Source organism: Cygnus atratus, chromosome 2, assembly GCF_013377495.2.
Source record: "Cygnus atratus isolate AKBS03 ecotype Queensland, Australia chromosome 2, CAtr_DNAZoo_HiC_assembly, whole genome shotgun sequence".
In the NCBI taxonomy this organism is placed as follows: Eukaryota; Metazoa; Chordata; class Aves; order Anseriformes; family Anatidae; genus Cygnus; species Cygnus atratus.
In genome coordinates, this window is record NC_066363.1 from 136,145,158 (window position 1) to 136,161,814 (window position 16,657).

At 45.6% G+C, this 16,657-nt stretch overlaps 1 protein-coding gene across 1 annotated transcript in view; it reads left to right on the forward strand.

The window, feature by feature from the left end:
- The first annotated feature begins 2,577 nt into the window (after positions 1-2,577).
- The window catches only part of ESRP1 (epithelial splicing regulatory protein 1), a 30,865-nt gene continuing 16,785 nt past the window's right edge, over positions 2,578-16,657 (forward strand). The window contains exons 1-9 of the mRNA XM_035546468.1: positions 2,578-2,709; positions 2,929-3,057; positions 3,884-3,997; positions 6,543-6,657; positions 14,156-14,254; positions 14,356-14,410; positions 16,174-16,284; positions 16,371-16,503; positions 16,592-16,634. Coding sequence (XP_035402361.1) covers positions 2,578-2,709; positions 2,929-3,057; positions 3,884-3,997; positions 6,543-6,657; positions 14,156-14,254; positions 14,356-14,410; positions 16,174-16,284; positions 16,371-16,503; positions 16,592-16,634 — 931 coding nt within the window. The remainder of the gene's footprint in view (positions 2,710-2,928; positions 3,058-3,883; positions 3,998-6,542; positions 6,658-14,155; positions 14,255-14,355; positions 14,411-16,173; positions 16,285-16,370; positions 16,504-16,591; positions 16,635-16,657) is intronic.

Sequence of the window (16,657 nt, forward strand, 5' to 3'; positions counted from 1 at the left end):
TTGCAAGAAAACCCAAGAGTGATACAGGAAGCCATGGTGGGAGATCCGGCACACAGACTCCCACAGAAAGGATACCAGAGTTGCAGGTGGTCTTATGAACTGAAGACCCTCCTGTTGAGTAATAGAGCAGGGTAGGATGTGCAGAACTCACAGGGTTGTAGGAAAGCCTTGGAGAAAGTGGGATGTGCAGATTAACAAAAGAAACTAGGAAGAAGGGGATCAATGGGTGAGAGGGGAAGAAGCTTCGGGAACACAGGTAATAAAAAAGTGGGTAGATAGGTAGGTCTCTTGCTGCGGTCAGGGAGGCGGAGTTAAACCCAGCTTCTCAGCAGGAAGGAAGATGTGAATAGTTTCAGAAATGCCTTGAAACAGAAAGTGGTACAAAGCAACGTCCGGGGGGAAACAGAACTAATACAGAAAGGGGAAAACAGGGAGATTGGCAAAGGGGCTGAAAGTGAGACAGATGGTGGGAAGGCAGACAACAGAAGGCGTACGAGAGGAGAGAAATACAGCAGCAAGGTGCTGGGAGGAACCTTAGGAGGTTGTCGTGCCCCAAAGCATCCTAGTACATTCCTGTAGGTAATAACACTGATGTCGTCTGGAGGATGACACTTCATGCATGGACTATGCTTAACCAGGCCTGGGGATAACGCACAGCCAGGGAGAAGCAAACAGAACGCCAGGAGCCCGGGCAGCAAAACATGGGAACCCGACCGACTGGTGCATGCAGTCAGACCGGATACTGAAGGCATAAAAGAGGCAGGGTGGAACGGGAACCGTGGCTGGGAAACAGGCATTTTAGGGAATGCGTTACCCAAGAAAAAGAAAAAGAAAAAGAAAGGGTAATGCCACTACAGGAGCGATTAGTGGTAAGTGGCTTCAAAAATTAACAAATAAATAAAATACTGATTAATCAAGAACCCAGAAGACATAATGGGAAATAAAAATACTTTTAGGGTAACCTATAAAAAGGTTACTGTATGCAGTGGTAGCCTGCTGTAGTAGTAAGGTGAGGAGACTGAGGTTTCTAGATGGAAAGCTGAAAGACAAATCCACAGAGAAAATGGGGGGCTCCGACCCTCCTGCAGCTGGGGCACCATCACCTCATGTCCCTGATGTCAGATTAGCACAGCACATTTCTGCCACTTCTTTTAAACCCATAGGAATTTGTTTCAGTGACTGCTATTATCCAAATCTTACACCAAAAAGGTCGAAAATGATTCCGGCCAGCTTTCCACCACACAGAGGTTGTTTAGTGAAGCCCATAAACCATGGAGCAGGGCCCTGGTGACAGTCCCTGCAAGGAGCACGCTCCACAGCCCAACAAAGTGCATCAGGATCAGGCCATCCAGCTGTGCTTGAACGTTTGGGGGCTGCCAGGATCCCAAACCCCAGAGTGCTTCTGAAATGTGTCCTGAGCCCTGCTGCCAAAGCAACAAACATGCACAGGGTAGTAGGAGATGGTGCGGGCTGCGGACCTGCACCACAGCAGGAGCAGCGATGAAGAAAAGTATGATGTATGATGTGAGCTATCATCTCGGTAAATATTTAGGGAAGGGGCATCACAGTGAAGTTGGAAACACACAACTGGGGTGTTAAAGAAGTAGGGGATTTCACTGAGGAAAGTTAGCGTTACTTGTTTACCCTACATTCGGGGACCTTGCCATAATGGAAAATCGCTTTCTGATCAACACGCGTTTAAAACATAAATTTCACAGTGAAAAAAAAAAAAATAAGAAGAAAGGAAGAAAAGAGGAGGTTGTCACAAGGAACAAAACCACCTCTGCCCATGTACGGTGGAGGGAAGGCTGCGTGAGGGAAGGCTGCGTGACCATGACAAACCCGCTCGGGGTTCCCCTGGGGAGCTGCTCCCGGCCGTATGTGGTGCCACGGGGGGGTCCCTGCTCGGGTATGGGGTCGTGGGGTTGTGGGGCAGGGGAGCTGCGGGGTCGTGAGGCAAGGGGCCCCTCCAGGGGCCAGCAGCCCCCCCGCCGTCCCAACAGCGAGGCGCAGCCCGGCGGGCGGCACTCCGACGGCGGTACGAGCAGGACGAGCACGCCGCGGCGAACCCGGGGCTGCCGTTTCGGAAGCGGGGGGTGCTCCTCAGGGCCCCCCCCGGGGAGAAGCGAGGCCCTGAGCGCCGCTCGGCTCGGCCCCGCCCGCCATGGGCGCTGCCCGCCCGGCCGCCACGTCCCTTGGCGGGCGGCGCCAGGTGAGCGCTCCCCGTACCTGCGCCACGTGGGGGGCGGGCAGGTAGCGCCGCGGCCCCAAACTTGCAAAAAGCCCGCAGCCATTTGCCAGCTTCCCAGGGGTGCAGCCGGCGTGGGAGCGGCAGCCTCCCGCCCCCGGGGAGAAAACAACAAAAAAAAATATATATATATATATATCTAATAAGGATAATAAAGGGGGGGGAGGGAAGGAAAGGGGTTGCCCGTGCGCCTCCCCTGCGCCAGGGCTGCAGGTGGGGGATCTGCCGCTTGGGTCCTGCTTGGAAGCGACCTGAAGAGGGAAAGTTTCTGGCCTCTTCTCTTCCCCCTTTCTCTCTTTTTCCCCCCTTTCCACTTGCCTGGCGGCACCATGACGGCGTCTCCCGACTACCTGGTGATCCTCTTTGTGACCACGGCGGGCACCAACGGGGCCAGGCTGGGCTCGGATGAGCGGGAGCTGCTCCAGCTCCTGTGGAAAGTGGTCGACCTGAGGACTAAGGAGGTATTTTCCCCCGAGGGAGGAGGAGGAGGAGGAGGAGGGAGCATCCCGAGCTGCTTCTGCTGCTCCCCTTGCCCCTGCTGGGCTGGGTGCCCCAGGAGCTGGGCTGGCTGTGGGTGCCCCAGGCTGGAGCAGGTCGTGGTGGAGGGCAGGGCTGTGGGGCTGCAGGTGGGGGAGCTCATGGCCGGGTGCTGACTCGCCCCTCCTCTGCTTTCCCTGGAGCTGGGGCACCCGCACGACGTGCTGGTCAGGCCCGACCACCCGGAGCTGACTGCCGAGTGCCAGGAGGTCACCAAGGTGGACGTGGAGAGCCTGGCGCTGGCTCCGCCGCTGGAGCAGGCATTGAGACAGGTGACACCCCGTAACCAGCAGCTGGGGGCCGGAGTCTCTTGGTGGGAGGTGGAAGCCACCTTAGCATCTGTTTACCCTCCCTCCCCACCCACTATTGGGGCAGCAGAGCCTGGCATGGGCACCAGAGTCACACGTGGGCCAGGCAGCCTGGTCTGTGTCGGCCTTTGTGGGGTTTTCTCTCTTGCCTTGTGCTCTTTCACCTTGGGAGGTGGGATTGAACCCTGAGAGGAAGATGAAGGTTAGGCATTGCCCTGCTCTCATCTCCTGCCCTGCTGGGCTCTGAGTTGCAGCTGTGGCTGGGTCCTCCTCAGTGTAGGAGGAAGCCAAGTGGAGGTGCCCCTCAAAAAAGCTGGGTTTATGGTGACTTATCTCTTCTGGAAAGAAGGAGACAGCATAGAAACCTCTAAATAAACAGGGAGGTGTGTGTGGCTCTCATTGAGGGCAGGGCTGAAAGTCTTTCTCCTTTCCAACATGCCCTGTCTGTGAGGTTTTTCTGCCCAGGTGCTCCCCCAGCTCTCTGCAAACAGCTTTACGTCTCCTTGCAGAGCTCTTGCAAGTGAAAAAAGAGTTATGTTTGTGGTGTGGGCTGCGTGTGTGGCCACATCGTGGTAGAAGGGGAAAAGGGGCAATTTCCCTATGAAGTTAATTACCATGAGAGTAATCATGTGCTTAGCTAGTAAGAAACAAATATACAAAAGGCTTGCTCAAAAAGAAATTCCAGCCCTATGATCCTGCTGACCAGGTTTAATACTGCCAGTTGATGACACTTCCTCCTGCAGCAACTCTGATCTCTTACATGCATGTCTTTTGTTGTTCCTGCTTTCAGTTTAATCAGTCCGTGAGCAATGAGCTGAACATTGGTGTAGGTACTTCCTTCTGTTTCTGTACTGATGGGCAGTTGCACATTAGACAGGTTCTGCATCCTGAAGCTTCCAAAAAGGTATGTAGCAGTTGACTGAAGTTCAATTCTTGGTGTGCTCTGTATATTTTTCTTGCGAAACTGATCAACTTTTCTTTAAAATGCACAGTATGAGGGGACCTCCACAGGCCTGTAATTCAATCGCTGCTTGTCAGTCAATATACTCACCAGACTACGAGCCTGTCCATGTGGATGGCATAGGCAAAGTCTAATGCCTGTGCTGCCCTGAGAGAAGCTTTTAGAAGCAAAATCAGAAGAATAACTGTGAATTAAGTGTTTGAGAAAGGAGCAATGTACTGAGAGGTTACTCTAAATCTGACACTCGTACTGCTATGCGAGCTACAATGGGTTTAAAAATGGAAATTTGGAAACGTTGCCAAATAGTTCATGATTAAGGTGGCTGACTGCCTTTTGAAATTTTTACATTCACCTTTAGCAGCTTTCGGTCTCTGTGCATTCAGTTGACTCTGCGAGGGCGGTGCTTGTATTTGTAAGGAGCTGAGCAGTAGTATGAGGCAGGCTGAGAGTGATGACTAGTCCCATAGTCTAGAGTTTTCTACAACTTCAGAGTTGCCAAATTGCTAACAGTGTTACGAGCTCCTGCCTAATTTTCATTAGTGATAGGGTTGCAGCAATATGCTGAGTCTTCAGGCCTGAATTAACTGCCTCAATATTAATAAAATCTTGTTTTGTGGTTTGCTATGAACATGCATTGCTCAGTAGCAGAGCTGTTCTGGTATCCCCACCGGCTACTGATCTCTGCACCTATCATTTTGCTGCTTGGCCTTTGAAGGAGCAATGCTGCAAGTCTGTGCTGTTACAAAACTGATATTGGGTGTTTGTTTCCTAATACTTGTTGGTGCCGTATGTATTTACACCTTTAAAGCTTGAGCAGAGAAGCCATGAGCATGATTCATAATGAACAGACCTGTGTATGTGTAATTTTGTGTTAGAGTATAACGTGGCTGGGAGAAAAGAGGCTTTTAACAAGCTTTGTCACTTAAAATGGGTATTTGTTTTTATACATTTTTTTTTCTGTGCAGCTAAATGATGTAGGTAAAAGAAGGGAGTACCCCTACAATTATTCTTATTTAAGTTCATTTGGTGCCAGTGATGGGGATCCTTTTTTTTCTGTATATATCTTCAGTCTCATTGACCGGAATCAAATGGTCATCAAAATGTTCTGTTGCTGTTTTGTTACAAATTATTCATTTGAAATTTTCTCAGTGCTGCCTATAGATCAAGTAAATCAGATGCTTATGAGACCTGTAGTAGTTTTCTGATAAATACCGAATGCTGAGGTTGGTGGCATGTATATCATGAAAATCCAGGTATATTCAAAAGCCTTGTGATTTCTGCTCGTGTTTATTTTAAGACGCCCAATCTCAACCAGCCTAGTAGCTCGTGGTGTTCAGACAGTAAATTGGTATCAACTGTTTCAAGTGAAACTCAGTTAAGTACAGAACTCAGTCTCTCATGGAAGCAGAAAAATAGCCGTGCTAAAACTAGAGCAGGAAATCTTGGCAAGCACGCCTGCATTTTCATAAGTTTGTCTTTAAAGGATGTCGTTTGCCTAATGCACCTGTCTATATGCTAAGATAAGCTCTGCTGTTTTCAAAGCAGAACTTGTTACAGAGCCTAAACTTCTTTCTTCTGGCTTTTTAAGCGTACATCCACATATGCTGTCATTCTGTTACAAAGCCAAGATGCTAACTAGCTGTTCTAGACAGAAAGTAAGGGCTTTCTGTGATTTAGAGGCACTGCAGGCAGCCAAGTAGAACACAAGCACCGAGGCTGTGAGGAAGTCTGGAGGGGGGGGGGGGTTGTGTTAGTTGAAATAACTTCCCTGCTTCTTCTCTTCCTCATCCTGAAACAAATGAACAAAATAAAGCATGTGATAGATGTCGTTGTGGGGCAAAAAGGGTTTTATTGACACTTTCAATGGCCTTGCTCCTGGCTTCGTGCACTGCAATTAAAGCAGTTACCAAGCATAGACTGATAACCTCTACACCATATCAAACCTTCGTCTGCTCCATTTTTTTTTTAAGGGAATAAATATTTGAAGTGTGACTGTTCTCTGAAAACTCAGCCTTGCCTGCAAACCAAGACATCTTCTGCTAGTCTTGCAAAATTTGCTTGGCTCTGTAAACTGAACTGAGTGCCCTCTGGCTTTTCACAGTAAAAGCTGGAACCAGGAATTGATGATAAATGTTGCAATAGCACGTGTTTGCTCTCCTACATATATATTGGATTTGAGGCACTGGTAATAACAGCAAACTCTTCTCTGGCAGTGAAAAAGCACATTTTTCTTTCTTAAGCAACTTCCTCTCTGTGATTTAAGCAAAAAATAAAATAAAATAAATCGATAAACATACTTTGAGGAGCTATATGAGCTTCTCTGCAGCAAAAGTGTTTTGGTTTGATATTTTGTTGTCTTTATTTTTTTGTTGTCTTTTTATTTTTTCCCCCTACCCATTATAAGGAAATAGTGGGAAAGATTAGTATGTAAAGACAAAGTAGAAGATGCTTGCCCCAGCTGACAGTAGCTACCTTGTCCTTTTTACAGAATATCTTGCTGCCTGAATGCTTCTACTCCTTTTTTGACTTGCGGAAAGAGTTCAAGAAGTGTTGCCCTGGCTCACCTGATATTAGCAAGCTTGATGTTGCGGCCATGACAGAATGTATCCTTTTGACAACGACGGTGTCTGCTACTGTTACGGCTTTGGCTGAATTCTAGGACAAAGATGTGTGAGTAACGCTTGCAACACATGTTTAGAGGTGGTATAACTTTAATGAGTGACTCGGCGCTGTACAGAGCTTTCTCACAAAGATAAAAACGTACGAGGGTGCGTGATGCCATGGGGGAAAATCCTGTTTCTTCTTGATTTCTGTATGCTTTCTTTACTACCTTTATAGCTGTCCTTTAAACTTCACAGCTAAATGTAACTGACATACTTATTCAAATCCTTGATGTGAATCCTGAGTTTAAAGTTGTGAGCTTGCTCGCTGCATCGGTTAATTAAATTTTTAGGTTTTTTAGGTAAGAGTAAATGTTGGGAGACCTCTTCATCTTAATTGTTAGCAGGGGGAGTGGTTACTCTTGATGTGAGCGGGTAGTTAGCCTTTAATTCAGGAGCGAACCAAAGGCAGGGAGGGATGCTGCTGGTGCACGTGGCGTCCAGCCTCAGAGCCGTGGAAGTTGTGCGTGCTCCACCTAGCAACACAAGGCTGTGCTGGCAGTGAGATGCAGTCTGCATCGTGTTTCTATTCTCAGTCCAAAACTACATTTGGAGTATTCTGAAGTAATCCGTAACCTAGCCCTGCCTCAGCTCGGTTTTGTTGGTGTGCCGTGTACAATTCCCAGAGCTGAAGCTGGTGCTGTAAGTGAGCTGGCTCTGCCCTTCTCCTTGCTGGCAGCCCCCCTCCTGCTGCAGGCTCCAGTCCTCATCTCAGACTTGCTCTCAGGAATGGAAAACTCTCGACTTCCCTGGTGACCTATTGAAATAATGACCACAAAAGCTAGCTGACAAGGAGAGAGAAAGGATCTTGAGAATTCTAAGTTGCTATTAATAACTTCTTTGACTAGCTTATTGCACCTGTAGAGTGATCGCCAGTAAGAACTGGCATTTTTCAGACTCAAAATTGCATGACATCTGAATCATACTAGCCTTCCTCTGTAGGACCAGCATCACCAGGGTTTTGTACCTGTAGTGAGAGGGGCATAAAGTATCTATGTAAGTGTGTTCTGTTGGTTTGTGGCTTTATTTTTTGTGCGTGTATTTAATTATAAGGTTGAATGCTGGAGGCTGTCTGCTCTGCTTTGCCATCTGCAAATTAAGATGCATGTCTTCTAGCAACGGGGCAGAAATCACTTTTTCCCCCTACTCTGAAGCAAAGTGGTATATTTAAGTGGAAGAGTGTGGACTTTTATCTTGCTTTTTCTACATAAGTGTTTGCATAGTCTAGAAACCAGCTGATGGAGGCTTCTTAAATTGTTAAAAGCTTAATACGTTGCTTGGGGATGCTCTGACAGAAAACATGAGCTGGAGAAATTAAAGGCAGTGAGCTACTTCAGCTGTTTCAGAGAGATGCCTTTACTCTCGCCCTGTGTGAGTGCTGTGGAAACACTTCTGTGACCATAGACACCTGAAGGGTCACTAGTCAGTTAAGGTACGATGACTGATTGTGCACTCCCTGTGTGCTGGGAGAGGGGAGCAGACCCCACTGCCAGTACCATCTGGGTGGTGGTTGGCAATTGCAGGAAGTTTTTCCTCCAAGGTCCTGGAGGTTTGGATGGTCTGAGTGGTCTCAGCTTGAGTCTGAATTCTAGGTCCGATATGCTTCTCTTCAGGTGTGTGTATAAGTTTATTCTGTTTTTATCTTTGTGGTTTGTCTTGTTTTGTAACTGCTGATGCATTATTTGTAAACTTGCTCTGTTTATGCAACGTGGCTGGAACCAACTGTCTCTACCCCACACTGTTTGGGAGTCCTTGCAGGGGTTTGGGAAAAGAAGGGTGCAGAGCCAAAAGAGTAAAATACTTGTTTTCCTTTTATTGCCCAATATGATAATTTTCTTTCCCCTCACCTTGCTGAAATGTACCAGTTTACACCCCTCCTGACACTGAGGAGATTAACTTAATTGCACCTGGAGAGTCTGTACGTGCATGTAATGCTTGCGATAAAAGTTTTTGTTGAAGCAGGTGATTAAGTCTGAGGATTAGTCCAAACAATTTTGTGCCTAGTGTTTTTTTTTCCCTCAAGTGAGACAGCTGCCTTCTTTCTAAGACAGTTAGGTAGCAAAGAGAAGGCTGATAGAAAAGTATCATGTCTGAGGTGGGGATGGGGAGGGTGGATGGAGGAAGGGAGACGGATGGATGAAGAAAATAAAAGCTGATGGAGCAGGTTGAAAGGAAGCTGCAGGTTAGTGCCAGAACCTGACCAATCTCTCGTTACCCTCGCAGGAAGCGAGTTGCAGCTCTTCCACCCCACAGTTAGAGGGGCTGCACGATGAGACTGCTTTGTAGCCTGCAGACTGCGCTGGGCCAGGTTTGTTAGCGTTTGGTTTAGGGGTTGAGCACAGAGCAGAGATGTAGAAGATCTGCATTCACAAATTGGTGGGAGCAGAAGAATGAGTTTGGGCAAGTCCCTTCATGTGCTTGTATCTCTGACCCAGGCAGAAGACGGTTGCGATCAATGGGAGGAAATGTGTCTGATGTGAAAGAGTTATGAGAAAGCTGACCATTGGTATGCAGTCACTTAAATCATTAGCAGGCTTTCAAATGCTTTTATTTGGGTTGGTAGTATTTGATTAAACAACAAATTACAGGCTAGTGGAGAATGTGCTCTATGGTTCCCAGCAATCAGAGGGAATAATTTCCTGCTGCAGTCATTCAGGAGGCATATTCCAGGGTGTCAAACACTGGGTAGTTGGTGCTTGGCTGTATGCTTAGTGCTTGCCTTCTTTGCATGATCTTGAAAAGGAACACAGAGACATTAAACTGAATAACCTGCTGACTTCTTTTTCCTTTAAAAAGAATTTTGGGGACTTAATCCTTCAGCAAACTACTTGAAATTGTGTATAGCAATGAAACCCTTCTAAATCTTAAGAGTTCAGGTGAAAACTTTACGTTGTGCCCCCTGCTCCCAAAGAAAGTATGAATTCCTTTTCCAAATGGCCACTGATTTCTTTCAATGCAAGGTAAGGCAGTCTTTAAAATGCTATTGAATTTGGGAGACTGAGGAAGAATTGAGATGAGTTTAACTGCTGTCTCTGCTACAACCTTAAGGTCTCCCAACAGGTTTTTGGTGCAGGAGACTGTCTTGTGGCAGACAATCTTTTGCTGCTCTTACACAACACTGACTAAAGCAGGACGATTATGAGAAATTTTGAGTAACAAAAAACTTGGGAGAAACGATCGTGTTCTGGCAAAGAAAAGAACTTGGTGCTGTTGAAATCTCTCTAAGCGTGTGTAAGGATACAAAAGAAGCAGGGTTGTTCTTGCACCTTCTGTACCTCCCATACTTGCTGCACTTCTTGATTTGCAAAGCTTGCTGAGCCAGTTTTCACTGCTGTGAGTGCCTCCAGGGTGGAGTGAACAAAGCTTGTATGACTGTTCGTAACTGGTCTGCAGAAGACTCATCCTTTGCCTCAAGATTGGGCGTGCAGAAGTCATTAAATGGCAAATAGCTATTGCTTCCTCCAGTGTATGGTTTGCTCCACTTGCTTCTGAACTGGGATTGTGAGGATAGCTCCTTACCAGCAGTACCGGCTGGGTGTTGTCAGTAGAAACACAGCAGGGCTTCAGAGCAGTCTGCTTAATGCTCTGGATAAGATCTGGGCACTACAATACTAAAACTTGTTTTTTGACCTGGATGTTTTGAAAACCACAGTGTAGAGCACAGCTAAAACCAACAGTACTTAGCCCTGGCTATGAAAAGCCCATTAATGGGTATTACCTGCGAATCTTGTGCATTGCTATTTGTATATCCTGTGGTAGCACCCAGGAACCAGGTAATATCAGATTACCTTAATCAAAATAGTATTTAAAAAGATTTAAGTCTCTTCAAGCAGAAGATTACAGTCAGAATAAAGGGGGAAAAGCACCGGTGCAGAACATAACTGTAACAGTAGTTCGTGTCATCTCGGCTAAGTGAGCTTTAGTTTTAATTTTGCCATGGTGAAGAAAGGAGTCGAGACCCTGGAAGAGACAGCCTGAGGGGAGAAGGCTTGGAGGACACTTGAAGTAGGCGAAGCTGCAGCAGAATCAGGGGAAATGGTTTAAAATGTCTCCCACGCTATGCAGACAAGCTTGACATAGGATGTGCCACCCCTCAGTGTGTTGAGTGTTACAGAGAGGCGGTACCACAGCTGCACGGCAAGATCAGGAAAGTCCTTGTTCCCTATCCTGTCTTGTTTTTTGAGTACATCTTTTGCCCTTTGTCCTCTTCACTTGGATTGTGTGTACCTGTTATTGCCTATAGTAGCTTTAGACAGGCAAGTCCATTTTTCTAATGCTTTAAATGTGAGCTTAGATTTATCCACTGAATTCAACAGTTGTTTTTTTGCTAATTGCCTAGGATGGACAAGCTTTAAATATCAGTGTATGCATGTGTGGTCTCGTATACCTTCATAGAACAAGTGGTAGGTCTTTTTTAAAGGCTATTCCACTAACAGCTTTTTTTTAAGCATCCTTTATTTCCAGTGCCTCAGATCAGAGGTCCATCTGCCTGTGGACGGACATGTTTATTAAAATGCAGGTTTTCACTTAGTTGATGCTGTTATAAACGTGCTCCTTCACATGTGCAGAAAGCAATCGGTTTTATTCTCCAATCTTGCCTAAAAGCCTTGCTTCTAGCTAATCACGGGCAGAGGTGTGAGCCATTTCTCTCTCCTCTCACTCCTACTAATGTTGATGAATTTCTCCCTCCCCTCCCACTGTGTTTATATTAATCTGGAAGGTTTTTTGCACAACTGTCTCCCTGCTTCTGAACAGCCGGCAGCAATTTCTGTAGGCATTGGGGCATTTTTAGAAACTACCTCCTGTTCAATATTTTCAATGAAAAGTTTTCCGGGGAAAATATAAACAGGGAGGAGGAATTTGTTTTTTTTTTTTTTTTTTTTTTCCCTTGTGCGACGACCTCGCTTCAGTGTCCTCCCCTTTCACACTGCTGCGTTCCCATCTTCTGCAGCTGATTGCTGGTAGGGATCTTTGGCTCTGCAAACGGGAAGTATTAAAAGTGTCTCCTCACTGTGACAGCACGGTCTAACAGCCAAGCTATTGCATGTGTGCACACGTACACATGTCCCTTGTCCCAGTGGCTGTTGAAACTACTGCCTGATTTTTCTTCCCCTCTGACGTTGGAAAAATGCCACAATTCACAATTTCTAGAATAATCATTTAAAAAAAAAAAAGGTCAGACAAGACCAGATTTCTAATTCCTGCATTTTCAGCAACTTCTCCTTCCCCATGAGGGTGGCAGAGGCTCTGCGCAAGCACAGCACGGGGCTGCCAGGTGCTGCAAGGGGACGGTGTCAGGCGAAGGAGGAGAAGCGCTCCTCTGTTTTGATACGTGAGGTGCCCAGAAACATCTGCGTGCTGCTGATTAGACACTGAGAGGGATGAAGGCAGTCTGTTTGTGGATTATTTTTCTCTTCAGCACTCCCCACACACACCAGCTTTCCCCAGGCAGTTGTGGGGGGAGACAAACTTCGGTGTATGGCTTAGGAAGAGAGAGTGCAATGAAAATGTCCCTTGTTGCCGTAATTACTGGCGATAGTCTCTTAAACCATGTTGTGGGGTTGTTTCATGTGGCTTGTTTAGGATTTTCAGCTTGGTTTTAAGAAAGCTATTTAGTGTTTTTACTAGTTTACTCCAAAGGTGCTGGGAAGGGAAGGTGATGGCAATGGCTAGCAGACGGTATTCAGTGGGGCAGTTGGCAGGACAGATCACTGGTTTACCTGTGTTTGTTTTTTTAAATATAAGTCACTTCTTACAAGAACGTTTTGAAGTTGATTAAGCACAATCCTTTTGCCTTCCATACTCAGTGCATGCTTAAAACCAGCAAAGTCTCAAAATCAAATTAGTCTCAAAATTTTAGTGCTGCACCTTTCCTTTCCCTGCTGTGGAAGAAGAGTTTGATACAGTTGAAATTGTTTTTTTTTAATTGTTGTGAGGTTTAACTGATGGCTTGTCCTGAGATTTAAAAATAGAAATAAAAATCAGGTTTGTCAGAAGGATTTGCAGTCTTCCCACAAGCAATGGGAAGACGATGACACTTTTACCCTCACCCCCGAGATGATGCACTGGATTTGGTGTGCATTGTCTCTTTCTAGCAGAAGCTGTTCCTCTGCTGTGTGTCCCTCATGTAGGCATCTGCCAGCTCAAAATGGGTTCAACTGTAGATGGGGAAAACCTTTTCTTTGAGGAGCGTTGCCATCTAGGTGTTCAAAAGTTGTTCTTCAGTCCAAAATGCAGAACTTTCTGAGCATTTGAAATGCATCTTGTGTAGTTTTGTGGAAATGTGGGTGAATAACTGGTGTGTTTGTCTGTTTTGAATGCCTTGCATTGCTGTATAGCCATGCCAAGATAGGCCTCGTTGTTTAGGAAACACGTACATTTTTTTTGCTCCGATATCTTGTTGCGCAGTGATAAGGCACAAAAACAAAATGAGTCCCACTTCAAACTGCATCGTGGCTGACTTCTTGTTTTGTTTGTTTCTTAAACATTCTCTCTTCGAAGAAGGAGATGAGGATGGAAAAGACCATTGGGAAAGCCAATACAAATTGGCTTTATGAATGGAATTAAAAGCAATCCTACTGTTCTGCAGTTTGGTGCTACAGGGAAGGGCAAATACAAGAGGAAAATGGGGAGGGAGATAGCTTAGTGAACTTTAAAAATTTTGTGAGAAATTGATACTTGTAACTTAAATCAGTCTCCCTCAAGCACAGATTTGTATCCGATCAGTCTACAGACTGAGACAACATTTTCTGCTCTCTGTTGACAGGAGAGCTTTTCCTTGCTGTCATCTTCCAACACCCTTCAGATCAGAAAATATGTGGGCTGTGGGACTCTGCTTTGTCTCCTGGATTTTCACAGTGATGAACTCTAAACCTGATTCTCCTAACGCTGCCCGAGAGCACTAAGCTCAGGTTGTACCTTCTAACAGGCAAGATTTAGACCAGGTGCTGCTTGTGAATTTTAGCAAAGTGGTAAGATAGCTACTCTACTTTGGGATTTACCTGTCTAGAAAATGTGTGGCATGTCCTCTTATTTTTAGAGTTTGTAGTTGATGGTTTGCTTCTCCTCCTTCCCCAGATCTCCCTCTAGAGATTAAAGTTCTTAATTAAAGAGGACAGGACTCCAGTCTCTCCTGCATGCAGGATTGTTTCTGTCTTATGCTCATGCATTTTGTATGTATGAATTAAATATGTATGTCCTTATTACGGGGTCTCATGTCCCCAGACGCTTTCTGGAGTGACCTCACACTCCCGCAGGTGGCAGTAGTTAGAGGCTAAGGCAGCAGCTAACCCAGAGCAGCTGATGCATCTCCGCAGGAAAATGGATTAAATCTTCCCCTGAGAAGCGGCTTACCGTTAAGGATAACATGAAAGCTCGTTGCTCTAGTAGGAGACCAATTAGAAATCTATCCAGTGATGATTGACTTAACTCCAGCATAAAGATTTAAATCTTGACAAGAACAGTTCAGCGCTTCCCTATGGAGCCTCTCAAGTTGAAGATATGGGGAACATTATTTTAACGCTAATATCTGAACCATACAGTAAGTGACTGTGATGAACTACTCTATGTTGCTTGTTTGTTTTTTGTCTGCCTGTCTTGTATGCTGAGGAAAAAGGAAATAACTTGTACTGTGTTTCATAGATCACAAGTTTTCAGATCCAGAAAGAGTGAACTACAAATTTGAAAGTGGGCCTTGGTATGTATCATCTTGCTCTTCTTTTCTTTTTTTCTAAAGGCACTGCTTAGATAAACTGTACTTCTGCAAATAGATGTTGCCATTGTTTTTATTTATCTTGCCACTGCTGTGGAAGTAAATTAGATGTTTTAAGTGGGGAAAAAGGGTAGAAAACTGCATCAGATGCAGGACTGAAGCCTAGAAAGGAAACTGTAGCCTGCTAGGTGCTGTTAGTTCTGGGTTCTCCTAATAAGTGTATATAATGGATGTTGAGTGGGCTCTTCCGTGAACAAAGAACTTCTGCATTTTTGCAGAAGTAACCGTTTTAGTATTAAGTCTTAAGCTCTTCCTTCAATTTGTTTCACAGTGAATATACATCATGATGATTTTTTTCTTGCAAAGGAAAGATGCATTTCCATAAAGATAGAGTGCCAAACAAAAGGCTGCTACCAGTAAATTGCTTGAGCTATGATGATTATCTTCTTCCCAAACATGTTTTAAACATAAAGCTTCATCTACGCTTGATGACTTCTTAAAATGTAATCTTGCTTTTCCATGTATGAATACAGATTTTTCCTCGCTTTACTTAGTCCCTTCTTGCACAAGCACTTACTTCCCTCTTCCAGATTAATGAGCTCTCATAATGGTAGATGATATTGGCAAGAGATGATTCTGAGTGAAAAGAGGCAAGAAAAAAAATGCAACAGTATTGGCAGAAAGTACCCAGTGAGATTAGTTCAGGCAGCTATTTGTTTTAGCATTGTTCTAAGATTTTTTCCATTTCAATAATGAAATGTTGCGATGAGGTAAAAGATTCCCATCTCATTTGTGATAATAAGTGGAATTTGATGGGTTTTGTTTCAACTGTTCCAATAGAGGTGTGTCATCAGGGAAGATAACACTGTCTTATTTGCACAGGCACATGCACCAATTGCTTATTTTATTAAGGCAAAGTATTAAAGTACACGACTGGGACAGGGAGGAGCAGTTCTGAACAGATTCCTACAGGAAAGGCCACCTGAGGGCTGAAAACACAACCAAAACCGTGACCCTCCTACAGCAGGGCAAAGCACAGCCCTTGTACGAGGGGAGGCAGCTGCTTAATCAATCCCGTGGTCTCTGTGCAACAACCTGGCCTTCCAATAGCCATAAAAGCAGCCGTGGGTAGCTGTTGTCAGTGTTTTGTTCTTCATGGCGTTTTTAACATGCAAGAGAACAAAAGAGACTGTGGTAATGACCAATTAAATCTGGCTCTCTGTGGCTGAGCCATTCCCATGCTAAGCAGTTGACGTAGCCTGTAGCTATATTAGTCTCCAGTAGCGCAGTAATGGCCTCAACATGAAACATTCAGGCGCAACTCCTTGGGTGAAGCAAAATCTGAAACAAATCTGGTCTTAGCTTGTGACTGGCCCTTGCATGCTGTCACAGTACAAACACTAACTTGGATCTAACAGCTCTGCTTCAATTTCTACTTACCCGAGATGAGAAGAGCAAGTGTTTCATTGCAGTGCACTAACCCTGTTTACACAACAGGGAAGCACAAAACTGTCGGGAGGGGAGAGCAAAGTGGGAATATGCTCAAGAGGAGAGCTCAAGGGGCAAGTGTGGTGGGGAGCTGGGAAAGGGGCAGCTCAGCAGAGCTTGCCATTTGCTGTGACTTTGGTCGTGGGTCTCAGGAAGCCCTGGCAGTACCTTCCCCCTTGGCTAGCAGCAGGGGAGCATGGGCAGAAGCTTGTCACAGAAGTGTGGGTGACGAGCATTGTTTCCTCTTTTGGTGCCTGCAGCAGCAAGATGGAACTTGTGGACGACAATGCTGTCATTCGAGCAAGAGGACTACCTTGGCAGTCGTCTGACCAGGACATAGCGAGGTTCTTCAAAGGCTTAAACATTGCCAAGTTAGTAGCAAAGAACTTACCTCTGCCTCTAGTGCTTCTGCTGTGCCAATCACGGAGTTTTTCTCTCTCTGACTTAAATCTTTCAGGGGAGGTGCTGCACTCTGCCTCAATGCCCAGGGTCGGAGGAATGGGGAGGCTCTCGTGAGGTTTGTAAGTGAAGAGCATAGAGACCTAGCGCTGCAGAGACACAAGCATCACATGGGAAATCGATACATTGAGGTGTGTGACACTGGCTTTGAGGTCCTCTTCTCAACAGGAGTGCAAATTGCATGTCAGTCACGTGTTCTCTTTTCTTCCCGTTCATTAGGTATACAAGGCAACAGGTGAAGACTTCCTTAAAATTGCAGGAGGTAATTTTTAGGGGATGAGAAGG